The sequence below is a fragment of the Anolis carolinensis genome, chromosome 2 (assembly GCF_035594765.1).
Source record: "Anolis carolinensis isolate JA03-04 chromosome 2, rAnoCar3.1.pri, whole genome shotgun sequence".
Classification (NCBI taxonomy): domain Eukaryota; kingdom Metazoa; phylum Chordata; class Lepidosauria; order Squamata; family Dactyloidae; genus Anolis; species Anolis carolinensis.
In genome coordinates, this window is record NC_085842.1 from 116224354 (window position 1) to 116250913 (window position 26560).

At 41.5% G+C, this 26560-nt stretch overlaps 1 protein-coding gene across 1 annotated transcript; it reads left to right on the forward strand.

Moving 5' to 3' along the window:
* Nucleotides 1-13544: 13544 nt before the first annotated feature.
* Nucleotides 13545-17196, forward strand: dusp1 (dual specificity phosphatase 1). The gene is made up of 4 exons (XM_003217341.4): nt 13545-14139; nt 15004-15152; nt 15383-15602; nt 16088-17196. The coding sequence occupies exons 1-4, from the start codon at nt 13776-13778 to the stop codon at nt 16450-16452; spliced, it is 1098 nt and encodes a 365-aa protein (XP_003217389.1). The 5' UTR covers nt 13545-13775; the 3' UTR covers nt 16453-17196.
* The last annotated feature ends 9364 nt before the right edge of the window (nt 17197-26560 follow it).

The following is a 26560-nucleotide window of genomic DNA, read 5'->3' on the forward strand; positions in this document are numbered from 1 at the left end:
TGCATTGAATTCAAGACAGTGTAAATACCTCTGTTGCTTTATGATACATAATTCCTAAAACTGTTCCAACAGCCCCAGGCTTCCTGGGCTGGTCTTTTTCTGCTCCCTTCCCAAATGAGTGATTTATTTCCTACTCCATAATTTGCAATGAACTTTTTAAATAGCTAGCAGCAGCCCTCCACCCTTGTGCTGTTTAACATATCTATAGAAATGCCTCTTAAAACCAGAAGTGAATTTCCAGACATTTCCAGCAATTCATGCAACTCTCAAAGGGGCCCTACACATACCACCATTCCCAACATTTGCTTTATAGGACTGCCCATAACAGAAGAGAAGATGGGTCCACACCCTGGCCCTTCCAGAATTGATATATCAGCACCCGATTCTGCAAGCTAAGCTTTCAATCACTCTTGTTACTGGACTCCAGTAAATGATCTGGGATTCTTTAGAGGATATGGAAAGTCCTAAGGTGCGTCTCCTGAAAAAGTCCCTGCAGTTTGTAGCTGCTGTGCACAATAAAACAGGTCCTTCAACTGTCTAGATGCAACACTCAGAGGTGTGGTTCCAGTAGTGACTCCGTATAGCTTCCTCCTTTCCAATGACCTGTAGATCTTTTGGACTACAGTTTACATGGTCCCCAGGCAGCATGGTCATGATAACTACAAGTAAAATAGTTACTGTAACTATATTAACTATAAAAGTCTGGCATTTGTGGGGAACCACCCTGGGAGATCACCAACAAATACTGGGTGCTGTAGGCTCTATTTTAGAGGAACGTCAAAACCATTTTTGATTGTTCCTTTCCTATGAAGTCACAGGGGTCACTATACATTGGCAGATGGCTTCAAGACATGCACGCACACACTCTCCTTGGTCTCTCCCCATCTCTGCTCAAGGATTGCTACCTATGGTCCCAAATTCTACCCACTAGATCCTTGATCTGCCTTCAAAGTCAGTTCTGAAACAAACAATTCTACCACCCTCCATATTTTTTAGGCCCTTGCTTATTTTCAGTAGCAGAAATTGTGACATCTGGAAACCAAGCCCATGGAAAAGAATAAAGGCCTTGTGAATGTACTTTTTAACAATGCTTTTTATGACTTCGATAACTAACTTTTCCCTCTGTAGGGGAAGATTGGGATTCTAACCTGGCTATCACCTTTCTTTTCCATCTAAGAATATTATTACCAGCCAGCTGCACACACATACGTACATACATCCCTGAAAAAGAGGCTTGGTTTCAGGTCTCATGAGAGCTATGGTTCTCTGTTCCTGGAAGAGGAATAATAATGGCACTCTCCTGCTTCCTACAGCAATATTTATGTACTCAGTAATTCACTACCAATGTAAAGTGCTGGGTTCCCCCCACCCACGTAGAATCCAGACTCTTTTTCAGGTGCCCCACCACCTTGTATGGTCCATGCAGACTTCACTTGAGCCTCTGGACAACGGTGCTGGCTCACTGGAATGGCAATCAATGCTTCCCTGTGTGGCCCTGGCTATTTCCATTGAAAAGAGCTGTTCTGCCTGTGTCTGTGTCTGGGCACTCACAAGATGTAGAAGCCTGGTTCAGATCTGTGACGTACTGTTCCTCCTAGCCCTTGAGCAACGGCATTAGCTATTCTGGGCAATGTGTTGTGAGGACTTCCCCAAGCAGCTTGCTCATGTGCATTGCATACGTAATATTTTAAGTGACATCATGAGGTCATGTGGACTGGCAGAACATGTTGATAGGTGCTTTTCATTCACAGAAAATAGGGGATATTATTTGGAGTGCTAATGTCTTTGATGGTTCACCACAGGTTTCTGAATTTACTGCCATTATTGTTTGGGCGATCATTCCCTCCGTCTCCCACTTCCTTCCCCCTACCCCACCACTATTGCATGTGCTTTTGGCTTTGCTGCTAAAAGTGTACAGAATCCCAGTTAGTCAACCTGGAGTCAAACTTTTTGAACAACCACAAGTTGTTGATAGAAGTGGGCTCTGAAAAGGATCCTTGTTTCTTTTACAATCTGCTTCTACAAAATAATAGACTATCTTGATATTGAAAGGGTTCTTGTCCATTAAAAATCATTTCCCTTCACTTCTCCACTAAAGGAACACTAGCATGTGTGCATGTAGGGGATTAATTGCCTGAAACAAAGGTGAATATCCTAAGACAGTGGATAGAGGAGGAGAGAAATAATTGTCTTCAGACAGACTTTAAAAATGGTTTCAGAGATGTGATAAAAAACATAAGCCCCATTTATACAGCTGTAACTTCATAAGGGGAAAATAAACATTTTTACATTCATGTCTAATTTCTGTTTGATTGTATTCTTGCTACTACATTGCCTCATCTCCAGGACAAGTTGCTTAAATTGCCAGGCTAGCAACCAATTTTAAATTAGAAGAGCAGGAGACATAATGTCATCCATAAATAGGAATGGGGCTTCCCTCTTCTTCTCCCAGACCTTCCTCATATCACTGCTTGTATAATATATAGCTTGATTCTAAATGTGGTCCTACTAGGGTGTTTGTAGGGCCATACACTTTGGCATAAATAGGTCCAGTCTTCCTTTAGGTACCATGTGGGTTTTACCTTTGGTGGCAGAGAGCAGGCGTGATAGTAGAAGGCATCAGTGGAAGCTTTCTGGCTACTTTCTCTCCACTAGAAAGTAGAAGTGTGTGTCTCATGTGGCCTGCCTTCCCATCATAGCCATCTTGCTGTCCTAAAGTGACCTGAGCAATGCCCCCCATTACTTTCAGTGACAACATTAGCTAGCTTCTGTCGGTGAAGTAGTGGATGGGAGGGGAACCTTGTTCTTTGCTTCAGGCTGGCCCTTAGAATGAATTCAAAGTTTGATCCTGGCTTTTTCCATTTTTAGAGGCTTATACCTATGTTTTGGAAAAAAAACCATAATTATAGGAAGGATAAAGTTTAGACAAGTAAAACTATGTCAGGCCAGAGGTTATCTGTCAACGTCACAAGTTTGTTAAGCAAATAAGTAAAGAAGTTGGTCACTGCATCCATTTTCCATTACTAGTTAAATATTATACACATCTATAAATGACGTGGTGGCCTTTGAAACCTCTCCGTCCTCACTTTAAAATGATAAAAAAGCAAGGGAAATAGCAGTCCCTTTCTTCTCAGCTTCACTACTGATTTGTACAGGAAAAATCCAAGCATGTAAAAGGCCCAGTAAATGTGGCTATGAAATCATGAGGTGGTGGTGAGAAATGAGTCTCCTTCCCTATGAGTGTGATGAGGAATTACCCTCATGTGGTTTTCATGTCACCATGAACTTGTTAATACTATGCTGTAAAAGAACCACTAAGCTATAGTTCCCTGGCCCTTTGATTTAAGCTCTGAACTGCACCCACCACACTGGAATTGACTAAAATCTTTCCTTCCAAATCATGGTAAGAGGAAATAGCTTTTCTTTGTTTATATCAGAAGTCAGCTGATGGGAGAAGGAACTGCTAATATAGATAACTAACTCCTTTTTCATGGCCATTTTGGGGTGTTTGAAAGACAGTGACCTTCTAGTTTTCAGTGTGCCAGGAGCCATAGGATATAGCAGACTTCCTCCTCCAAGCGGAAAATAAGACATTGGTCTCAGAGGAGGAGACATGACTTTGATTTTGCCCTTTCAGTCACTCTGTGGTGCCTTCCTTTCTCAGAACATTTACCTTCAGGAGTTAAAAGAGCCAATGGATAGGAAAGTTTCATTTGCAAATGTATCAAATCATCAGCCCTTCATGCCCAGCTCTGCCCTGGCAGAAGATGAAAGTGACTCTAGGTTTGGATCCGGTGTAACCTATTGTGGATTGATTGTTAATAAAAATTTTCATAAAAACATAACCCAAAACAAGGAGATCCTTACTCCCTGAAGGCATCCTTGCTAACTTCTTCATGGCAGTAAGTGCCCAGCAGAATACAAGATGGAGTAGAGGTTCTAATTTTGGGGAACTCTGGCATGGAGTATAGAATAGGACTCTAAAAACAGCTTACCTCTAGTTTTTAAGTATCATGTTAATATGATGACTTGATATATTTTTAAAGGAATAACCTAAACCCACCAAATTAAGGTATAGGAGATGAAAGGTGGGAGAAGATTAAAAAAAATGATGACTTGCTTCCATTTTAGTAGGGTGAAGGATTCATTTTGGTTCAGATTCATTTTATGTTATAGCTTGGACTTTTAAAGGATTTGTGAAAACTATTTTAGGGATTAGGACCTGAGACAGCTCCTTTAAAGTTCAGACTTAAACCAAGATTATGCTCACCACCCAACTGCCATGAAAGCCACTAGATTAAATCAACATACCCGTCAGTATGCCTGTCAATATATCGACCAATAAATATTAGGCTGTTTTAGTCAGGATATCATGGAGAACAAGGTTTTAACCCCTGTTTGACCATGACAGCCCACTGGGTGACCTTGTGCAAGTCACATATTCTTAGCTTCAGAAAACTCCTCCATAAGTCTGAAATGACTTGAAGTCACACAACAATGCCTGCCAAGCATTTTGAGACAGAATGGGAAGCAAGCTTGAAAATGAACAGAAGAGAGAGGGAGACCCAATTCATAGATAGATAGATAGATAGATAGATAGATAGATAGATAGATAGATAGATAGATAGGGTATATCTTTTAAAATGCCTCATATTCTTAGAATACATAGCTCCCACTATGGCTCCAACCTGAGAGTCTCATTCATTATAAATCTTCTACAATTGTGCTGCTAATTTTAATTTATTTTCTAAAAGGCTGATCTTTTGAGATACAACAAATCAACTTTGAATTTCCTGGCTTTTGTTAAGACAGGAAGGAAGTCCAGCCCAAACTCAAGTCACTGGAGTTATTTAAATGTTATTTTAACCTCACAATCTGTTCATTTTACATCATTTTTTGTTGTTGCCTGTCTAAATGACCTTTAAAAAGAAATAATAGCCAAAAGATGAAGTGAAGAAATATTGTAAGAATGTCTCTGCCTTCCTCTCATTTTAATGTAACTTTTGTTTTTCATTTCCACAGTCTGATGGATCATAAAATTGTGGAGGTCATTTAATCTAGTCCCTTGCTGGTATAGAGAATCTGCTGCTAGTGCATTCCTTACAGGTTGTCCTGTAACTTTTGACTGAAATCTTCTAGTTCATGACACTTTACCAAATTCAGAGGCAGGCTGTTCCACTGGTAAACCTCTCATAGGCCTGGAAAGCTTTTATAACATTTTGTTACATTATTCTTTCTTGTAAATGTTTAAATCCTTTGGTTGGGTCTTGCCTTTGAGAAGGTGAGGTCAGATGTAATCAAATTTCTTTCTCACTAGCCTTGAACAGGCATTTAGCTTGTCCAAAGAAACAAAAAAACTAAAAGTTTGAAGGAGGTGTTTGGGGGTGTATGCAGTGCCTGACTTTGTGCTTCTCCAATCTGTCCCTTTTCCCGTACTGAGAAATAAGGTATGAAGTTAAGGGGGGTGCTTCTACTTCGACATGAATAGGGGCCCCCACATAGTCAGGGATCTCTGCTTTGTCTAGGTTCCCAAACGCATGGAGACTTCATTCTAACTACTTTAAGTTAATGGGAGCAGAAGTCCCCTTTAGGCTTTCTTCCTCAATATGGCACATTGTTGCATGAGAGGTTTGAGCAATATGGCTTATTGTTGCATGTGAGTATCCTGACTTCTTGGGATTCAAAATACCAACAATATTTTAATAGATGGATGATTTTTACAGGAAAATGAGCAATAACAATGGATGAAACACCACTGCTAAAGTTTAAGGAACCTTTTGGCGCAGACTTAGATCTGATGGAGTGGTCGTTCTAAATCAAAATCCTTTGGCTTACAACTAAAGGTTTGTACTATATCTCCCTTCAGAAACACTTACGGCAATGATGAAAAATTTGCATTTCCACAGATTGTACTGGTTCATACTACAGAGGGGGCTGTTGCTTATATTAATGGATTAATTAATATGTTAATATGCTTGAATAGTCCTCTGTATTCAAAGATAATAGCTGCACATAAAAATTGTGGAAAAGAATTATGTCTTTATATGGTATAGTAGTCCTCCTGGTCCTTCCCCCTCCCCCAGGAAGTGTCTAAATCTGAAATCAATGCCATTGCTATTTGCCATTTCTGTGTCTTAGACTGCCTCCAGATGTATTAAGCTGCAACTGTCATTAGTCTCAAGTTGCTTACTGGCTGAGAATGATGGTATGTTTTAGACCAAAACATTTGGTGGGCCCTTGGTTAGGAAAGTCTATTGCAGCCCCGGCTTGTGTGCTCCACTGTGGATGCTAAGCTACAGTTTGACATTATGAAAGCTCAGCCAGGAAGTCGCTTTACCCCATCCATGCGTGTTTCCATCTGAGCTATTGACATGAACTGAAAATAACTTGGCTATTTCCCCAAAGGTTAGGTAAACTGGCCTTCATTTAGAGGCAATATGTGGGAAGCCTTCCATAGTGAAGACAATAAACTCTGTGTCGCTACTTCAAGATTATACTTACTGTTTAAAATTGGTTTTGGATTCATTTCTAAAATATGTCTACGTAGGCATCTAGAGAATTCTAGATGTTCAAGCTTCACAACAATAGCTTTTTTGATGGAAATGCCATTTACAATATGTGGAAAAAACAAAGACTTTCATCCACTGTAATTCACAATGAGTAGTGTTAATTCAAAAAGCATGGTTGAAGAACATTCATTATCCATCCCCCTGAAAAGAATTTGTTAAAGAACCCTTAACTACCCAGAATAATTAAATTGGTTTAAATGGAGCAATCCTCTATAATGTTTGAATTATGGGTTCATACTTTGCCTTCATACAAGGCAGACAAATTGTAATTGAAGCTAGGCCATCACTTTTGGTGACAGTCCCAATCGCAGGATGCCATGCACATCCTGCTGCTGGTCTGCCTGCTCCCTGCGATCAACCTTTCAATACCTCGTGGTCTCACAACATTTCTATCACTTACCTTATGCAATGGGTCCAATAAAGTCCTTAAATTGCATCACATCAAAACCAATGCTTTTTATTCATCTCTCTTTTAAAATAAATGAATACACTGTCATGATTTTATTCTTCATTGATGGATTTTAGATGATATAAAGTTCCTAAAATATGTTGGTGGTTTCTGGCTATAGTAATCCAATCTCTGATCTCATCATGCTCCCCTTTTATGAAATCTAATGTCCTTATTAGGTACAGTAACCTGATCACTAAGAACTTTGATTTTTAAAAAGTTCAGCATTGTTTCCTTTCCATTATGGGATGAAAGTAGAATTTAATCCCAGAACATACAATGTTTTCAGTTCATAGTCTGTCACGAATTCCTGGTGTGGTTATAATAACAGTACAAAATGCATAAATAAATATCAATGAAACAGTGTATGCTTGAGCATGTTTATTTCTAAGAAAACAAAATCTGTATTGGCTTTGAATTGAGAGTCTTGGCACTGAATTTGCTGAATGGAGACCATTGCACAAACAGTTATGGTAGGCTGCCAGTTTTCATGTTACAAGTAAGTCTGCTTAAAGTTTAGAGAGAATTAAACCTTAAATAAATTCTGGAATGTGTCAGAATTGTTGAAACAAAAAGCACATTCTTAGTCCTCACGATTCATAAAACATACGTATATGTGGCTCAAGTATGCAATGAAAATGGAAAAACAATAATAAAGTGAACATTATCAAATAAATAGAAGATTCTGGAAGTTTATAGAGCTTTTGATAAGATAAAGATTGGAAAGAAGCTGTACTGATGTTTGCTTATGCCAGCAGTGGAATGTTGACAAAGTTTATAAATAGATGTCTGTTATAGATGGAAAAGAAAAATACCTGTGAAGAAACATTAGGAAAGTGAAGAAAATTCTGGAATATTCAAAGAAAGTGTGGCAGTTTGCTTGAACAAAATCTAAACTATGTTGTTAACATGTTAATGAATGAAAATATACTCCTGGGGTACAAACAGTGGAACAAAAAGTGAGCTGTGGTTGCAGATTAAAATATGAAAACAAAATAATAACAAGAAAAAACGAGAGAAGAACCATGTAAGATGTCAAAAAGCAAAGGGGATGTAACTAATCACTAAAAAGGGAGGAAGGAAGGAAGGAAGGAAGGAAGGAAGGAAGGAAGGAAGGAAGGAAGGAAGGAAGGAAGGAAGGAAGGAAGGAAGGAAGGAAGGAAGGAAGATAAGAAGAAAAAAGACCACAGCATTTTTGTACTGACTTTTCTTTTGTATGTAAAGCCACCATACTACAGTTGTTTAGCATAAGCAATTTGGTTGTTAGGGCACAAAGGGGGATTTGAACTGTTACTGGCTCTGTTAGTTATTTGTAAAAGGTTTGTGAATAATAATAATAAACAGCACTATTGTTGCTTCTCCTTAGAGTCTGGGGGAAAATTAATAAGTGTGAATGGGCATTCAAATACATAAAACCAGTGGAAGATTTGCTGGTTAGATGTGGTTGCTCATTTCAAAGTCCCAATGAATCTACACTGAATGAATAATCCAGTGGGCACATGTGCATATAAAGGGGAATTGTTAGCCACGGCATTCTCTAAAGGGTGGCAGGGGAAAATGTCTGAAAAATGCACTTGTCCTTTTTTTAAAAGCCCAGAACCATTCTTTCTCTAAACCACTCAAAAGGTTAGAAAGTCTCCTATATATGATATTAGTTGTGCTGATGGCTTTATATTGTCATCAGTTGAAATGAATGCAGATAGTTCTGCTTCATCATCGCACATTAAATTTGAAGATATTCAGGCCTACTTGAAGAGTGATTCATTAGACCAATCAGAGAGTCCTCTTAAAAAGATAATGACTCCTTATTGAAGGCCTGTATGAATGCGTTGGTAACCTCTTAAATATATTTTCAAGGATGTAAGGCTGTAACCCTGAACAGTTGTAGGACAAGGTTGGGGGACCTCTTTTCTGGCTGTAAGCAATATTTCCTGATGACTAGCTGGTTGAGGAAAAAGCCAAAAGTGAAGATGCCTGAAACATCTCTCTTTGAGCCCTTCCACACAGCCATATAACCCAGAATATCAAGGCAGAAAATCCCAAAATATCTGCTTTGAATTGGGTTATCTGATCCACATATTGCAGTTCAAAGCAGATATTGTAGGATTTTCTGCCTTGATATTCTGGGTTATATGGAAGTGTGGAAGGACCTTGGAACACACAGTTTAAACAATCCTGGACCATATAAGTATAAAACATGTACAATCTGGATGAAATCAGTTTGGCCTTAATGTTTTAATAAAAGGTTTTAACTTGGCACTGCAATTCTAACATTAATGCCAGAGCAGGGAATTCAATGATCAGAAAAGGCTCTCCCCCCCCCCCCCCCCCACAGTATATTTCCTCTACTGATTGCATAGTGTGCTCCTGCAACAGATCTCAACTCTCAGACAGGCATAAAGAAACAAGAGGTCCCAAGACATTTAAGGTTTTTTTTTTTATATTATTGCCAGCATTTTAAATTCAGAATGAACATGTATAGGCAGCCAGTGCAACTCCATCAGAACTGGTGTTATATGATATCTGAATGATATTCCAGTGAGTTTAGCTGCTACATTTCCCACTAACTACAGTTTCCAAGCCACCTTCAAGAGTAGCCCCACGTAGAGTGCATTGAAGTAGCTGGATTAGGATGTCAATAGTGCATGGACTAACGTTGCTAAATTATCCCTGTCTATGAAAGGCCACAGCTCCTGGACAAATCAAAGCTGGCCCTGTGTCCTCTGAGCCACCAAGTCTATCTGGGCCTCCTGTGACAAGCATGAAGCTAGGAGTTACTCCAGACTAGGCACCTGTTTCTTCAGAGGAAGAACAAACTTCATTTAGAACAGGCAACCTACCCAAATTCCTATCTCAAAAAACCACCAATCCATAGAGCCTCAATCTGAAAGGGATTCGGCTTCAGTGGCATTGAATGTTTACTGTTTATATGTATGTTAACTGCCCTGAGTCCCTCTGGGGAGAGAGGGCAGTCTAGAAATAAAGTTGTTGTTGTTGTTGTTGTTGTTGTACCCCCGTCTAGCCAATTACAGCATCCAAAGATTGCTCCATCACCTCTGCTGGTGCAGCAGACTCAGATCACAACAAAGAAATAGAGGAAAGTCTCATCAGCATACTGTTGGCTTCTAATACCCCAAACCTCTAATGACCTCTCCCAGCAGCCTCCCAGAGATGCTAAACGGTATGGGAAACAAGACGGGCCCCTGTGGCACCTCACAGCGTAAAGGACATGGAGTTGAGCAGGAGTGCCCTTCGTGAGAACTTTAAAAATATGCACTTTACCAAGACTTCAATTTTATTATACATGGTTATTGTGGAGCCACTTAAGAAGGAAGAAATCATGTCCTAGATTCAGGACTCCCTAAGACTGTTTATTTTGAGGCTCTTCCCATTACAGGAAAGACAAGAATTATTATGCCTCTATTCCAGGTAAGGCTGGTTCTACAGAAAACCTATCTAAGTAACTTTCCATACCTCACAGTTATAGCATAATAATCCCACTTTTACTACTTTGGCTACATCCTATGAAATCCTGGAGTTTGCAGTTTGGTCAGAGGCACCAAAGGAGCTCCCAGGCCGAGGATTCAACAATCGCTCCCCTAACTTGCCAATCATGATGGAATTCTGTAGTATGAGAGGTCACTGAAGTGAAGGGTCATAAATGAGTCACAACTCACTTGACTCAATGATTCAATAGACTTTCATCTTACCTGCTTCTTGTTTGTGGTCCTTGAGAACAACCTCACTGTATTGTAACCCTGGGGAGAATTAATCTGACTCTAAATGCTATCAACAAACACAGCTGGATGTAAACCTGAATAGGTTGTGATAGGTAGAATGAATGATGTCATCAAATCCTGGATATGTTGTTTGGGACATGGGGAACGATTCTGTCCTTCCTCTTTTTCCAGTTTGTTTGTTCCCTCTGGCGCTCTCCAAGAACACCAAATGAATGCATTATACACACACATTATGTAATATGTGTTTATCTTTCACAAAGAAGGCCAGCCCTTTTAAATTTGGAAATGGCGTTCTGGTATACTTAAGCCTCATGTAAAATTGTGCTAATGTTGTTTCTACAGCAGAAGCATGCCACAAGTAGCTGTTGAGATTTCTGTGTCAGTTTACCTCAAACATACAGGAACATATAAAATATCCCATTCCCAACAATGGCTAAAATTGATTTATTTTATTTTATTTTTAAATAAAATAGAAGTTCATTTAAAAGGAGGGAGGGAAAGTTTATACAGTAATATATAATGTTTAATTCTGTAGCTGTGCCTGTGAAAGCATTAAGAACTGTTATATTTTCCACCTAAACATTAGGAAGAGCTTCCTTCCATAAGAGCTGTTCAGCAGTGGAACTCTCTGCCTTGGAGTGTGGTGGAAGCCCCTTCTTTGAAGGCTTTTAAACAGAGGTTGGATGGCTATTTGTTGGGGGTGCTTTGATTGTGCTTTTCCTGCATGGCAGTGGACTAGATGGCCCATGCGGTCTCTTTCAACTCTATTGTTGATTCAGTATGTGGTTGATTTAAAAAATGAGCATCTACATCGGGGATTACAGAACTACTGCTCATTCTATGTCTTGTAAAAAAACTCTAAAGGGGCCTTATGTGTGGTATGGTATTTGTGTTGTCTAATGATACCAGGTAAACACATGAATGGATAATGGAGTCAGTCTCAATTTATATCTGTATTTATTTCAATTAATTTTTAATCATGTCAGAAGCAGGTTGAGGCAAGTCGCTTCTGGTGCGAGTGAATTGACTGTCTACAGAGACGTTGCCCAGGGGATGCCCGGATGTGTTATCATCCTGCTGGTAGGCTTCTCTCGTGTCCCCACAAGCCACAGCTAACAGGCAGGAGCTCACTCCGTCTTGCAGATTCGAACCAGCAACCTTCAGGTCAGTAACCCAACCTTCAGGTCAGCAGTTCAGTCAGCACAAGGGTTTAATCCATTGCACCACCACGGCTCTATTTCAGTTATTCCCAGGGGCACTGGTTAATGGACACCAATCGTGCAAATTGTGTTGCATCTGTGCTTGGAGAGCTCTGTCAAATGAATGCAGCACGATGCCACTTTAACTGTCAAGGCTCAGTCCTGGGAGTTGTAGTTTGTTGAGGTTCCCAGTGTTTGGCAGGAAAAAAGCCAAAAACGAAACCACAGCTCCCAGGATTCCACAGCTTTGAGCCTAAGCCTGTTGAAAGTGGTGCCATGCTGCATTAATTCTAGTGTAGACCAGGAGTGGCAAACTTTGGCCCTCCAGGTGTTTTGGACGTATTTATTTATCGTGTCAGAAGTGAATTGAGGGTACAGTTATGTATTTTTAAAAAACACAAAAAGTTATAAACTTGACATTATACTAGATTTTCTTTAACCAGAAGCAGGCCACTTGGGAGTACCTCTAGTGTTGCTGTGAAAAGGTCTTCCATTGTGCATGTGGCAGGACTCAGACTGCATTGTAGTAGGTGGCCTGTGGTTTACTTTTCTCCACACTTGCATGTGGTGGACTCCACTTTGTGGCTCCATGTCTTATGGTTGGCTGTGCACCTCGTGGTGCCAGAGCGCAGTATGTTCAGCTCCTTCCAAGTTGCCCAGTCTTCTGTGTGCCCAGGACTCTCATCCAGTATCAGCCATGGATTGAGGTTCTGGGTTGTAACCTGCTACTTTTGGGCTCTCGCTTGCTGAGGTGTTCCTGTGAGTATTTCTAGATCTTAGAAAGCTGGGTCGTTGTGTGTTATCTGGGCTGTATGGCTATGTTCCAGAAGCATTCTCTCCTGACGTTTCCCCCACATCTATGGCAAGCATCCTCAGAAGTTGTGAGGTATCTTAGAATGCTGTTTCGTGATTTAAGGCCTTGGCATGCTGGCTGTTAGGAATTGTGGGAGCTGAGGTCCAAAACACCTGGAGAGCGAGGTTTGCCCAGGCCTGGTGTAGAAGATGCTCATCCCTGACAAATCCCGCTCCGCCCGTTCTCTACGCAGTCTACGTTATGTAGCCCAAAAATACCAAAGCGGTTTACTTTTATGGAGAACCTCTCGCGTGTTTGATAGAAATGCGGCAACAAAGTGCGAGAAGGCGAGCCAAGCGGTGGCAGCCTGGAGGCCTGGAGCGGAGAGCGTGATCGAAGCCTTTCCTTGGGGAGGTCAGTCAAGACAAGGACGGAACGGGCGCGTGAAAGGAGGGCCCTTTGCTGGCCCCCCAAAGAGGCTGGGCTGGGCTGCGGCGGGTGGCGCCCCCTCTGGGCGAAGAGTTCCCCAGCAGCAGCAGCAGGAGGAGGCCGTCCGAGGAGGAGGCGGGGCGGGCTCTTTCTTTCCCGGGGCTTTTGCGGCTCCGGAGTGACTTCGCTTTTCGAGCGATGACGCGCGCGCGCTCCCGGGGCGGGGAGTGTCTGCTCGGCTGCCCGCCAAGTGACGTCTTCGCGGAGAGGCCCCATTCACAAATTAAAAAAAAAAAGGAGAAGAGGGCGGGAGGACGGGGCGGGGACAAATCCGAGGCTGCGCGCTCGGAGAGTATAAAAGCGGAGCTCCTCGCGCTCCGGAGCAGCAAGGAAACTGCAGCAGCTCAACGCAAACTTAAGCCTTGGGCCACAACTGAGGCTGCGAGGAAAAGACTGAACTGAGCTCATCGAGACCCAGGACTAGCCGCCGACCGAGAAAGCAAGAAGGAGAGAGAGGGAGAAAGAGAGGGCGGGCACTGCCTGGGACCCCTGCTGCTGCCTCTTCTTCCTGGTAACGGTGTTCTTTCGGCGCTGGCGATGGTCAACATGCAGGTGTGCGCCCTGGACTGCGAGACGCTCCGCGGGCTGCTGGAGAGCGGGGCGGCGCTGGTGCTGGACTGCCGCTCCTTCCTGGCCTTCAACGCCTCGCACGTGGTGGGCTCCTGCAACGTGCGGCTCAGCTCCATCGTTCGCCGCCGGGCCAAGGGCGCCGTGGGCCTGGAGCACCTCCTGCCCAACGAGGAGGCCCGCGCCCGGCTCCGGCAGGGACGCTACCGCGCCGTGGTGCTCCTCGACGAGCGCAGCGCCGACCTGGAGGCGCCCAAGCGGGACAGCACCCTCCTCCTCGCCCTCCACGCCCTCGCCAGGGAGGCCCGCCAGGCCCGCCTCGCCTTCCTCAAGGGTGAGCACGGGAGGAGGGGATAGGGCTCGGAGGGGGGAGGAAGCAGCCCTCCCTTGGGGATTTAGCCCAGGAGGAACAAAAGTTAGGCCACCCAAAGGGATCAACTGGCTAGAGATTTGCCTCCAGAGGAACAAAACTTAAGCACGAATATTGGACCTCATCAGACTAAAGTTTGGGTCCGCATTAAATCCACTTTAAGGGGGGGGGGGTGTTAAACAGCTCAGCCAGACAGGTCCTGGGCCTCACCAGACTACAAACCCCAGAATTCTGCAGGAGGCAGAAAGCGGATTGAAAGTGGATTCGTGCTCTTGTGTGATGAGGCAATAAAGAGAACAGTCTCTACTTGGGGAAAAATTGTGCCACCCAAAGGGATCAGCTGGCTAGAGATTTAGCCCAGGAGAAACAAAAGTGAGGCACAAATATTAAAGGAAACAGTCTTTCCTTGAGGGGAATTTGTACCACCCAAAGGGATCAGCTGGTTAAGGATTTAGCTCATCAAGAATGTTTTTGGAACATGGCCATATAGCCTGGAAAACTCACAGCAACCCAGTGATTCTGGCCATGAAAGCCTTTGACAACACATTAGGCAAGAATATTCACCATCTTTACTAAGGGGAAATGAGTACCACCCAAAGGGAAAAGCTGGCTAGAGATTTAGCCAGGAGGAACAAAAGTTAGGCAAGAATGTTAAAGAAAATAATCTTTACTTGAGGGAAACAAGTGCCGCCCAGAAAGGGACCAGTTATTAGAGTGGGAATGCGCTCTTCGTGGCTAGTTTGTGGTGGAGTTTTCTCCCTTCTCAAAACAACCCCTCGTCCACTGAAAATAATAACCGTCCTTTTCTCCCTCTCTCCCCTTCTGCAGGCGGATATGATGCCTTCTCCTCCCTCTGCCCCGAACTGTGCACAAAGCCCTCGGCTCCCAAGGGTCTGACGCTGCCACTCAGCTCCAGCAACGCGCCCGGCAGCGCGGATTCAAACTGCAGCTCCTGCGGGACCCCTCTGTACGATCAGGTCAGTTGGAAAACAAGCCAGGAGTCCATTGATGTTTCCCTTCTCCCCCCACTCCCTCTCCCCCTGCCCTGAAACTGGGACACAGACGGAAAGAACCGTCATGAATAATATTTAAAACACAATGAATTATCAATTTCAAAAGGGAGCAGTTGTGCAGAGATGGTGTAGAGGTGAAGCTATCTTTCACCAGAGAGGACTAACGGATCGTATTCTTCCCTCTTCTATTTTAGGGTGGTCCTGTGGAAATCCTGCCTTTCTTGTATTTAGGCAGTGCCTATCATGCATCCAGGAAAGACATGCTGGATGCTTTGGGGATCACAGCCTTGATCAACGTTTCAGCCAACTGCCCGAACCATTTTGAAGGGCATTATCAGTACAAAAGCATCCCCGTGGAGGACAGCCACAAAGCCGACATCAGCTGCTGGTTTAATGAAGCCATCGATTTCATAGGTAAATGACATTTCTCTCTCCCTGCAGCATACATATTGGAAGTTAACAAACTGGTAGCACAGCCTTGTAATAGACAGCTCCAGACACCCTTATAGCGGAGCTGAAGAGGTTTCAGAACAGCAGCATGTGAAATAAGCCATGTTGGAGTTTATGCCTCCCTCAGATGACAGCATTTATAAAGAGGGACATTAAATCCCAATTTGTTTGAGTGTAATAGGCACTGGCTATTATCCTGATAGAATTTTCTGAAATGCTAATTTTTCAGTGCATATTGATAGCTAGGAAGAGCAGAGGCCATAATCTTCAATGAGAAATGAACTATCTGTATCCTATTTTGCATCAGTTTCTGCTTCCAGCCAAGTGGCTTGCTACCTCATACAGTTAGGAAATAATCCTTCTTTTGCGTACTAAATGAAATGCAGTTTTTTAAAAAAGCTCTAAAAGAAAGTGCTTGCTAACGGTGATTTTTAACTCATTGGTTTCAGACTCTGTTAAAAACGACGGTGGGCGAGTGTTCGTTCACTGCCAAGCTGGCATTTCCCGCTCCGCAACCATCTGTCTTGCTTACCTTATGAGGACCAATCGTGTCAAGCTGGATGAAGCCTTTGAGTTTGTGAAGCAGAGGAGAAGCATCATCTCTCCCAACTTCAGCTTCATGGGGCAGTTACTGCAGTTTGAGTCCCAAGTCCTGGCTCCGAATTGCTCTGCAGAGGCAGGAAGCCCTGCCATGTCTGCCTTGGACAGAGGCACTACAACTGTCTTCAATTTCCCAGTCTCCATCCCTGTCCACACTTCCACCAGTGCACTAAGCTACCTTCAGAGTCCTATCACCACCTCTCCCAGCTGCTGAAAGGGCAGGTGCAGGCTGGTTTGCTGCACAAAGACTTGACCCTCTTGCTGTTACCTGAGATGTGCAATAGCTGTGGGAGCAGGTGGATTAGCTTGCAGGAGGTTCCTCTCACTGCAGCTACAGAGCAATATAGAATTACCAGCACAAGTCAGCCTATCTGACTCCAGAAAGCGAGCTTCTTTCTGCTAGATGATCCTGCTGGAGGGACACAGTGTTCTTGACCAATGTATGAATGCCTACAAAGGAGACAAAGCTCGCAGGACAATGCTTTCTACTCCTGAAATATTCCTCGTTAACAGTTTTCTGTCTGTCAGTCTGTTTCAGTAGCAAATCCGACAGTATTCTCAATGCCTGGGTGTGCTAGGCTACAGTAATAGTGACCCTGTCCCTGTGTGCAAGGAAGTGTTGGTATTTATTTATTTTTTAAACAGTGTAGTTTCCATTGTGTGTTCTGCCTTTTCAAGTCTGAAGTTTCATTTTCTTTTAAAGAAACAAATATACCTCAGTATTTTTTGGGTACTGTACACCTGTAAATACATCTTAAACTGTTTCTGAAGCACTGACATTGAAAGCACAACAAAGCATTTGTGTCTTTTGGTTGCCAACGGTTGTATGTTTGCAGATTTTATTTATGATGTGAAATAATATATTTCTTCTTCTAAAAGAGAAGATATGAGTTTTGTTATGATTATGGCTTTTTATACAAACTGAATAAATTATGACATTTCTATTGAAGAAAAATAATTCATTCCTTGTAATGTTTCTCTCCCACACTTTTTTTCTCCTGAGAAATTGCAACCACACACTGAAAAAGCAGGCATCTCATATATAGTATCTGGTACATTCTATATCTGTGGTTCTAATTAGAATCTGCATATTTATATAATACTACCCCCTGTGAATACTTAAAACCATGGATAAATATAAACCCTATATTTTGACTGTACTTAGTCTGGAAGCATATCATAGAATGGAACTGGAGGACGTAGAAAGGCCCACAAACACTTCTGGGAGGGGGCATTTTTTAGAGCATGGATAAGTGAAACTGGCGCTCCATGCAGTCATGCCGGCCACATGACTTTGGAGGTGTCTACAGGCAATGCTGGCTCTTCGGCTTAGAAATGGAGATGAGTACCAACCCCCAGAGTCAGACACGACTAGACTTAATGTAAGGGAAAATCCTTTACCTTACCTAATCCAATGATAAGTTAGATACCTTATACCTAAAACAATCCCAGGGTGGTGCAGAAACATAATTCCTCCTCTTCCAAATACTTGTGCAAATAGCTATGGCAGTGAGGAGGTAAAACCCCCTCTGCTTCAGTATGTTCAGCAACATTTGCAACAAAAAGCAAGTTGAATATTCGTTGAAACATCTGAGTGGGGAAACAGTGGGGAATGCAGGTCCTTACTCTGGATCTAATACGTCTACAGAAAGAGTGGTCTACATTATGAGATCAGAATACATTTGAGAAAGACACAAATAAATGAAAGAAAGATGGAGGATTGTTGAATGCAGCAAAGGGCACATAGCCCTTTGTTTCTTAACACCTCTGCTAAATAAATGTTATTGTATGAGAGCATAAGAATTCTTTATATGGTAGAAAGAAGCTTGCATTGTCTTCTGTTAGAGCCTTGTAGATTTTAACTATGTGAAGACAAGCTTGTAATTTAGCTAAAATCTTAGTCATTGGAGAAGGGTGAATATGACCTTGTAATCAAGCAAGTCCACCTATCCGGCTAAGTGATGGATTTCATAGGGCACTGCAAAACCATATCACTTTATTCTCTATTTCCCAGCCTAAAGCTCTAGTTCTAATTAAATGGAAGCGGGAGAAGGAGAAGGAAACAGATGCAAGCTGGATCTTGGAAACCTAAATTTGGAAATGTTTTATTTTTGGACTAGCTACCAGAAACTCCTCACTTCTGCTGCATAGTTCTTACTGGCTGGGGAGTTCTGGGACATGTCATCCAAAATGAGTTTTCCCAAGTAATGGTGGGAATAAGTGTATTTAACCTGGCCACTCTTTAGAAAGCAAAGCAACTGTCTAGGCCTATACTTGCATTAGGGGTTATTGTAATTTTCTACCAAATGTTACCCCTTCCCCGATGATATCTGTCCCCAACAGTGGTGCTATCCACAAATAGGTAATGGTTGCAACATATTCTTTTTCTATCTTTTGGGATCATGGGGGACTGCAGAAGGTACAAATCAAGAAAGACCAAAAGTGAAAGTCTGGCTGAACATGCCCCTCATTACATCAGGTAAGTCAGTTCTGTTACTTCCATTTCATCAATGAGATGGCAAGTGATGGCGATTTGTCTTAAAGTTACAGAAGATATTTGTAGCTGATATTAATAATTCCCCAAGAACATTTTTAAGTATTTGAACCATGTCACTGAGCTACTTTGGTGCATATGATTCTATACACTTGATAATATAATGTGGACCCATCCTGGAATCTGACTGATATCACTAGACTGAGGTACTTTAGTAACACTTGGGTTTTTTATATATGGTAATGATATTTGCACAGCTGCATATGATTGTAGCCAATATGCCCATGATAATATTATCTATTAATCTTTATCTGTATCAGAATGTTTTTAGATTATTTCCATTTAACAGACCGACAACTGAGTTAAACAATAATCACTTTGCTAAGATCAGTCAGAGAATTTAACCAATCTAGCACTTGACATGAAACAAATGTTAATCATTAGGTGAGTGACCTTACCATGAGAGTATATCTGTGATCCACCCAAGATCTCTGGTAAATGTTACATGACAATAACCTTTTAAAAAAATAGCCAGCCATTTTAGCTCTATGACTTCAAACTTAGGTTCCTCAAATCCTCCTTTCTTCTGCCTTTGCAAGTCATCGTAGATGGCACACATAGACAGAAGTAAGAGAACATCTGAAAATTACTCATCATTAACTCAAAAACTCAGTCTGAAATGATGTGTGAACACTCGCTAAAACTTTTTACAGGTATATGTAGGGAATCTTTTTACGTAGATATGTGGGGAAAGGATTGTTGAAATATCTTAGTGTGGGTAAATGTGATTTCTTGTGGAAATTGTGTCTGCAGTTAAAATGCTTTGTGCATAAACATTTCCAAATATTCTGATTTTCATAGTACATGGCAACCCACTGTATATCAAAAACCAAGAAACAGTATAGAACAAAATAAAAGTCCCTAACATTTAGTGTATATACCAGATCATTTGGACATAATATTAACAGGTTAACTTTTCTATATCCTGTTATCATATCTAGATTTGCTAATGTCCTTTCTTTAGATTGTTGGGCTTTGGCCTAAATCCAATGGCTACCCCCGGCTAGAATAGCCCCACTATTTAGACTCTACTTTTCTATGCCGATTTGCCCCTGGATGAACTTCCCTATCAGTGTTTTTATGTGATTTGCTTATTTTTCATGCAGTTATGTATTTGAATGCTTTGCTTGTTTTTAGGATTGAATTTTGTTGATATATGTTTCTTTTAAGATAACCATCTATGGGAAATCAGTTTCAAAAGTGGAAAATAAATAAATTAGGCAGGAAATAGAAAAAGTCAACTGTGGGGTATATTTGTTCACAGTATTTTCCTTTCCAGCTGTACCCTTTCCCCCATGCTTCTTATGTAACACATATTTTTGCTTGTAAGTATGTAGTGCAAGAAGTTGTAGACCAAAGCTCACACAGTGGAAAAATACAGTTTTGGCAGCTCCAATCCTATCTGGGGTTTAAAAAAAAAAAAAAAAAAAAGATCACACCACCAGTTTAATTGCATCTTCAAAGAATTCCAGTCCACTTATAGGTTGCAAAAACTTACACATATTCCACAGGAGACTAGAACGCATAATCTGGCAGTGATCTAAGCAGGTGCCTCACAAAAAGAGCCCAAATGAGCAGCTTGAGGCACAGTCGATATTCCCAAGCAAAGCTATTCCAGCTGGTTGCAACTTGTTCTGTTTGAAGCACAAGGCCGGAGAGTTATTTTTGAAGAGGTTACAGTTATTTGTGTAGAGTGATTTATTATAGGGGAGGAAGCCAAGGTTATTTTGAGCAGAGTTCTTTTTCCATGGCTATAGGGGCTCCAAGCGCAGACTGCACCCAGGAAATCAGAAGACATTTATTTCTTGGAAGGAAAGCAATAACCAACTTCGATAAAACAGAGAAGAGTAGAGACATCACACTAGCAATGAAGGTCTGCATAGTTAAAGCAATGGTATTCCCCGTAGTAACATATGGATGCGAGAGCTGGACCATAAGGAAGGCTGAGCGAAGGAAGATAGACGCTTTTGAACTTTGGTGTTGGAGGAAAATTCTGAGAGTTCCTTGGAAGATCAAATCAGTCCATACTCTGGGAAATAATGCCTGGCTGCTCACTGGAGGGAAGGTTTTTAGAAGCAAAGATGAAGTACTTTGGCCATATCATGAGAAGACAGGAAAGCTTAAAGAAGAGAATGATGTTGGGGAAAATTGAAGGAAAAAAGAAGAGGGGCCGACCAAGGGCAAGATGGATGGATGGTATCCTTGAAGGGACTGGCTTGATCTTGGAGGAGCTGTAGGTGGTGTTGGCCAACAGGGAGCTCTGGCGTGGGCTGGTCCATAAGGTCACGAAATGTCGGAAGCGATCGAATAAACAACAAAAAAGGGATTTAAAATCTCTCTGCTAGAAAAATAGTATACAATTAGTCTTTCTCTTTAACATACACACAACTACAGTGGGCCCTTGCTATCTGCTGGGATTTGGTTCAACAAAATCACTGGAAGCTCAAGTCCTTTTAGATACAATAGTGTTGTAAAATGGTATCCATTATATCAAATAGTAAAATCAAGATTTGCTTTTTAGATTAAAATTTGTCAAGCCCCAGATAGTGAAATCTCTGAATACAAACTCTGTGGACATGAGGGCTAATTGCATGAACTGATCTGCTTGGATTGATCTTGCCATACACTCCAATTATTGTTGGAGTGCAACTTCCATCAACCCCGGCCAGCAGTGCTAATGCTGATGTGACCGTTGTCACCCCCAACTGGAGAGCTAAGATATACCCACTCCTACTATGCCTGAACACTGTTTTTATCTAAATTTACAATGTTGATATCCCAGCCTGCTCTTTACTGAACATACTTTTTGATCAGGGTGTTCAAAAGCCTCTTTGAGTTAAAGTTTTTATTCTGTTCCTGTTTTCCCGCATGTATGTTTGTGTGTGTGTGTGTGTGTGTATGTGTGTGTATAACTTTAAGATTATATAAGTCTGTAATTACACAGTCGCCTATATTCCCATGGAAACCACTAGGAGTTTCCCTTTTGTGAGGAAGGCAAAAACATCACTTCCTGTTGCTGACAACACAGTTTGTCACGAAGAAGTAGTTGAGAAAAAAAGGCCCATTCAGCGTTGACAGGAACTGGCTTCTGGATTTGCTGGTTGCCATGCCACTGTACAAATACAGGCAGACTGAACAATAAGCACAGTAGTCACTGTCAGAGAGGAGGGGCTGAAAAAACGAAATCTGAGTGTGAATGAGCAAGCAATTGTTTATTCATGCAGAGAGTTCCATTTTACCTTTCCTCAATAAAGGATAGATTGCTACGGGAACTCAGGAATTACAGCATTATAAATACCGACGTGTAGCCCACATACAGGCTTCACACAGAGACATACAGCAGCAGGGCAACTTTGACTCTGTTTATTATTTCTACCAAACTATGTGTGTACCTGAAGCATTAGGAAGAACAGTGAAACAGACCGCCTTAGAGAGTGGTGGGCTCTCCTTCTTTGGAGGTCTTGGAATACAGTCAGCCCTCCACATTTGCTGGGGTTTGGGGCACAGGGCCCCAAGCTTGTTACTGCAAATTTTTAGATTTTATGGAACATCAAACAGAGCCAGACAAAGTAATCATGCTTTTAAACTCTTAAGATTTTAACTGTTGCCTCACAGTGGCAAGGTTTTTAAATGAAGTTTGCAAATTGAATGTATGACAAACATGAAGTTTTCTATTGTATAATGTACACTGCATTTTACATTGTCTCATTATATGTGCCAATAAAGGCTTATTGGATTGGATTGGGCCTCTATTAAAGTGAAAAACCTGGAAAAAGGAAATGGCTATTTTTATAGCCTGAAAGAACACTTCTCTGGGAATTTCTAGGTCTTCCCATCTGACTGTGGTTAATGTCTGTACTTGAGGACCTAGACATTCCTAGAGATGTTCTAGGTTTTTGAGTTTGGCTGGTGCGAGTTGGTCATGGAGTCACACTGAAGGACTTGGAGATTTCTTGAGAGGCCATTTTAATCAAATTGGTGAATAATCACATCCACAAAAGTCAATACAGCAAATGTGGAGGGACAACTGTAGTGGCTGAACACCCACTTTTGGGGCAGTGCTTTAGTTATATATTCCTATAGGGCAAGATGTGGGAACAGACAACACTTACAGTCCCCTCCCATTCTGGTTTTATGTTTCTGTGTTATAAACTGCCACACCTCAGTCGCACCTTGGAATCCACCTTGTAAAGCACCTAGCATTAACTCCTTATGACACACTAGCAATTCACTGAAAGTAAAATACATCACAGCCATAGAAGTGAGCTATTCTTTGTGGACCCCCTCTTTTCCATTTAATGCTTCACTGCCCTCAGGCAAAGGTGGAAACAATGATATCACTGTTTACTTAAGATGCCAGTTAGTCAACACAGCTATGGTTTAGCCAGTCATAAGAGAACTAACTAAGCTGTTAGTTCTTAACTGTTGGTGGTACCAACAATTAAATTATCACCAGTCCTCTGTATCCATAGATACTGCAGTCAACTAACCACACTTGAAAATGTTTTAAATAATCCAAAAAGCAAACTTTGATTTTGCTATAATATATGGGGGACACCACTATAATATACCATTGTATTTAATGCGACTTGAGCACCCATGATTTCTGGTATTCATGGGGGATCCTGGACTCAAACTCCAGAAAATATCAAGGGGCCACTGTATCTCTACTAGATTTGTGGCAAGACAGAAATAATTTCAGTCACAGAGGATATCTGACATGCGTGATCAAGCACTCTTCTTCTCCCTCACCATCCTTAATGAAAGGTCTATAACTCAGCAGCAGGGCACATGTTTTGTATGAAAAGGGTTCCTTGTTCCACCTTTGGCACCATCAGTTAAAATGATTACATTTTTATGCAGCCACAGTGCTCCCCCCGGAAGGATTTATAGTTTATTAAGAGACTACAAGCAAATATATATATTTTTTCCTTTTTATTAAAAACTTTTTTGGAGGCCTGGAGTTGCAAAATTCCAAAGTCTAAGAGGATCAGAAGCAGACCTAGCAGCAACTGTACCCTACAAACTCTAGCAATTCTAAACGTTTAAATAAATTGTATCAATCTGATGATTTCTATGTACTGTAATCTGTATATTTCCCAAACTCTGTACTGTATCAATTTCTTATACAGTAGAGTCTCACTTATCCAAGATAAATGGGCCGGCAGAATATTGGGTAAGTAAAAATCTTGGATAATAAGGAGGGATTAAGAAAAAAGCCTATTAAACATAAAATTACATTATGATTTTACAAATTAAGCACCAAAGCATCATGTTTTACAAGAAATTGGCAGAAAAGGCAGTTCAATACACAGTAATGTTATGTAGTAATTACTGTATTTACGAATTTAGCACCAAAACATTGCAACATTTACTACAAAAACAATGACTACTAAAAAGCAGACTGCCTTGGATAATACAGAACCTTGGATAAGTGAAGCTTGGATAAGTGAGACTCTACTGTTCAGAGTTTGTAAACTATCTTCTAAATATATGTATGGAAATGTAACTTAAAGGCAACCACCTCTCCGTGACCCAGTTTGCATAATCTCTTGGGAGGATCAACTTGGCCAATATCTCTACAGCCATTTTCCAAGCCAAATAACTAACAGACCCACTGTGTAGATATGTAGATAGATGATCCTCTCTCTAACAACATAAGTGCAAGATGTTTGTCTACTTCAGGGGTCCTCAAACTTTTTAAGCCGAGGGCCGGTCCACAATCCTTCATACTGTTGAGGGGCCAGATTATCATTTGGAAAAAAAATACAAACAAATTCCGACGCACGCTGCACATGTCTTATTTGTAGTGCAAAAACAACAAGAACAATGAAAGAACAATACAATATTTAAAAATAAAAACAATTTTAACCAACATACATTTATCAGGATTTCAATGGAAAATGTGGTCCTGCTTCTGGCCAATGAGATAGTCAAGTGAATTAGGGTTGTTGTTGTTGTTGTTGTTGTTGTTGTTGTGTGCCTTCAAGTCATTTCAGATTTCGTCTTAAGTCTAAAATGTATTTATTTATTATTTATTTATTTACTGCATTTATTTACTACATTTGTATCACACCCTTCTCACCCCAAAGGGGACTCAGAGTGGCTTACAAATTATATGTACATACAATATATTATATTATTTGCATAGCACAATATTAGCATTATATATTACTATATTGAACTATACCATTATACTGTAATATTATTAGTAATATTATATGTAATATAGAATATATAATTAATATTATTATTATATGGTATTATTATTAGTGTTATATTGTATTACATTATAATATTATCAATATTATATGTATATACCATATATTATATTATAAAACTGAGGGCGGGGGTCAGGTAAATGACCTCGGAGGGCCGCATCCGGCCCCCGGGCCTTAGTTTGGGGACCCCTGGTCTACTTAATCTGAGGCTGAGAGTCTGCTTCTCCTCTGGAAGAGGGGGCTTAGGAGAAATGCATTCATTAATTTTCTGTACTGACAGCCAAGTCCTTAATTGTCCAGGATCAGCACCTTTGTCTTACACATTTTGTCTTGCACAGAAATTGACATTTGAGTTAATAACTTATCAGCATATCTGCACTGTTTCCTCTTGGGTGGCGCCCTCCCAGGGGGCATCTCTACAGCTGATTGGCTCTTTGCACAGACCAATCCCCTGCTGCCATCCTTCCCACTAGGGGAATCCCTGCCTGTAGGCTGTGATGTAGAAAGCCAGTCCCAGCATGGATCCTGGCCAGATGTTTTTCCCGCCAATCAGGAGAACTGTATAAGATGTCTTGCATTTCTCTGTATGTTTATGCTTGTACCTTTTGAAGCAAATTGCTTGTGCTTCCATCCTTCTTGGCCAAATTGCAATAAACCTCTGTGGTTGTCTTCAACCTGGTGTGTTTGTTTCTCTGTACTGGTCAATCTGGTTTAGCATACGTTTGCTGGGCACAGACCCTTTAACCACATGTCTTGCATAAATCACTACAACATGAGTGACTCAGGACACTTCCAGACTTCACTTAAATGCCTGCCAAAGTGGGTTTAAGAAATCCGCTTATGCACGTGTGCTTTCTGGGGGGTGGATGTCTAAATGCCCTCCCAGTACCTTCCAGGAGGGCCCCCAGACATGCAGAAGCCCCACAAAAGAAGCCCTTAAAAATTAAAGCAAAGGACCCGACCACCATTAAAGTACTTTGGAATCTTCTTGGTGCATAGAAATTTATTTATTTATTTATTTATTTACAACATTTATATTCTGCCCTTCTCACCCCGAAGGGGACTCAGGGCAGATCACATGACACATATAGGCAAACATTCAATGCCTTTTAACATAGAACAAAGACAAGACAAACATAGGCTTCGAGCGGGCCTCGAACTCACGACCTCCTGGTCAGAGTGATTCATTGCAGTGATTCATTGCAGCTGCTCTCCAGCCTGCGCCACAGCCCGAGCACCAGGAGACAGAAGGTAAGGAAGGATTTTCCTCCTCACCCCCTCCCACCTCCTGGCACTGCTACGTGCTAGGAGGATTACAGAAGTACTTTAATAGTGGCTGGATCAGGTTTTTTACATTTTTATGGGCTTCTTACGGGGTTTTTGGTGAGGCGGTTGGTGCCCTTTGGGGTTTTCAGTCTCATAGAGTCTGAAAAACTTGAGAGGGCTGTGTGGATTGGTCCCGGGGATCATGTGACACGGTCCCTGGGCCCAATCCACACTGGACCCATACCTGAAAAGACCCGGATCTTATAAAAGATATGTGTCTT

Coding starts and splice junctions, on each gene's coding strand:
- dusp1 (XM_003217341.4), top strand. CDS start 13,776: ATGGTCAACATGCAGGTGTGCGCCCTGGACTGCGAGACGCTCCGCGGG. Junction 15,153..15,382: donor GGACCCCTCTGTACGATCAG/GTCAGTTGGAAA, acceptor CTTCTATTTTAG/GGTGGTCCTGTGGAAATCCT. Junction 15,603..16,087: donor TGAAGCCATCGATTTCATAG/GTAAATGACATT, acceptor CATTGGTTTCAG/ACTCTGTTAAAAACGACGGT.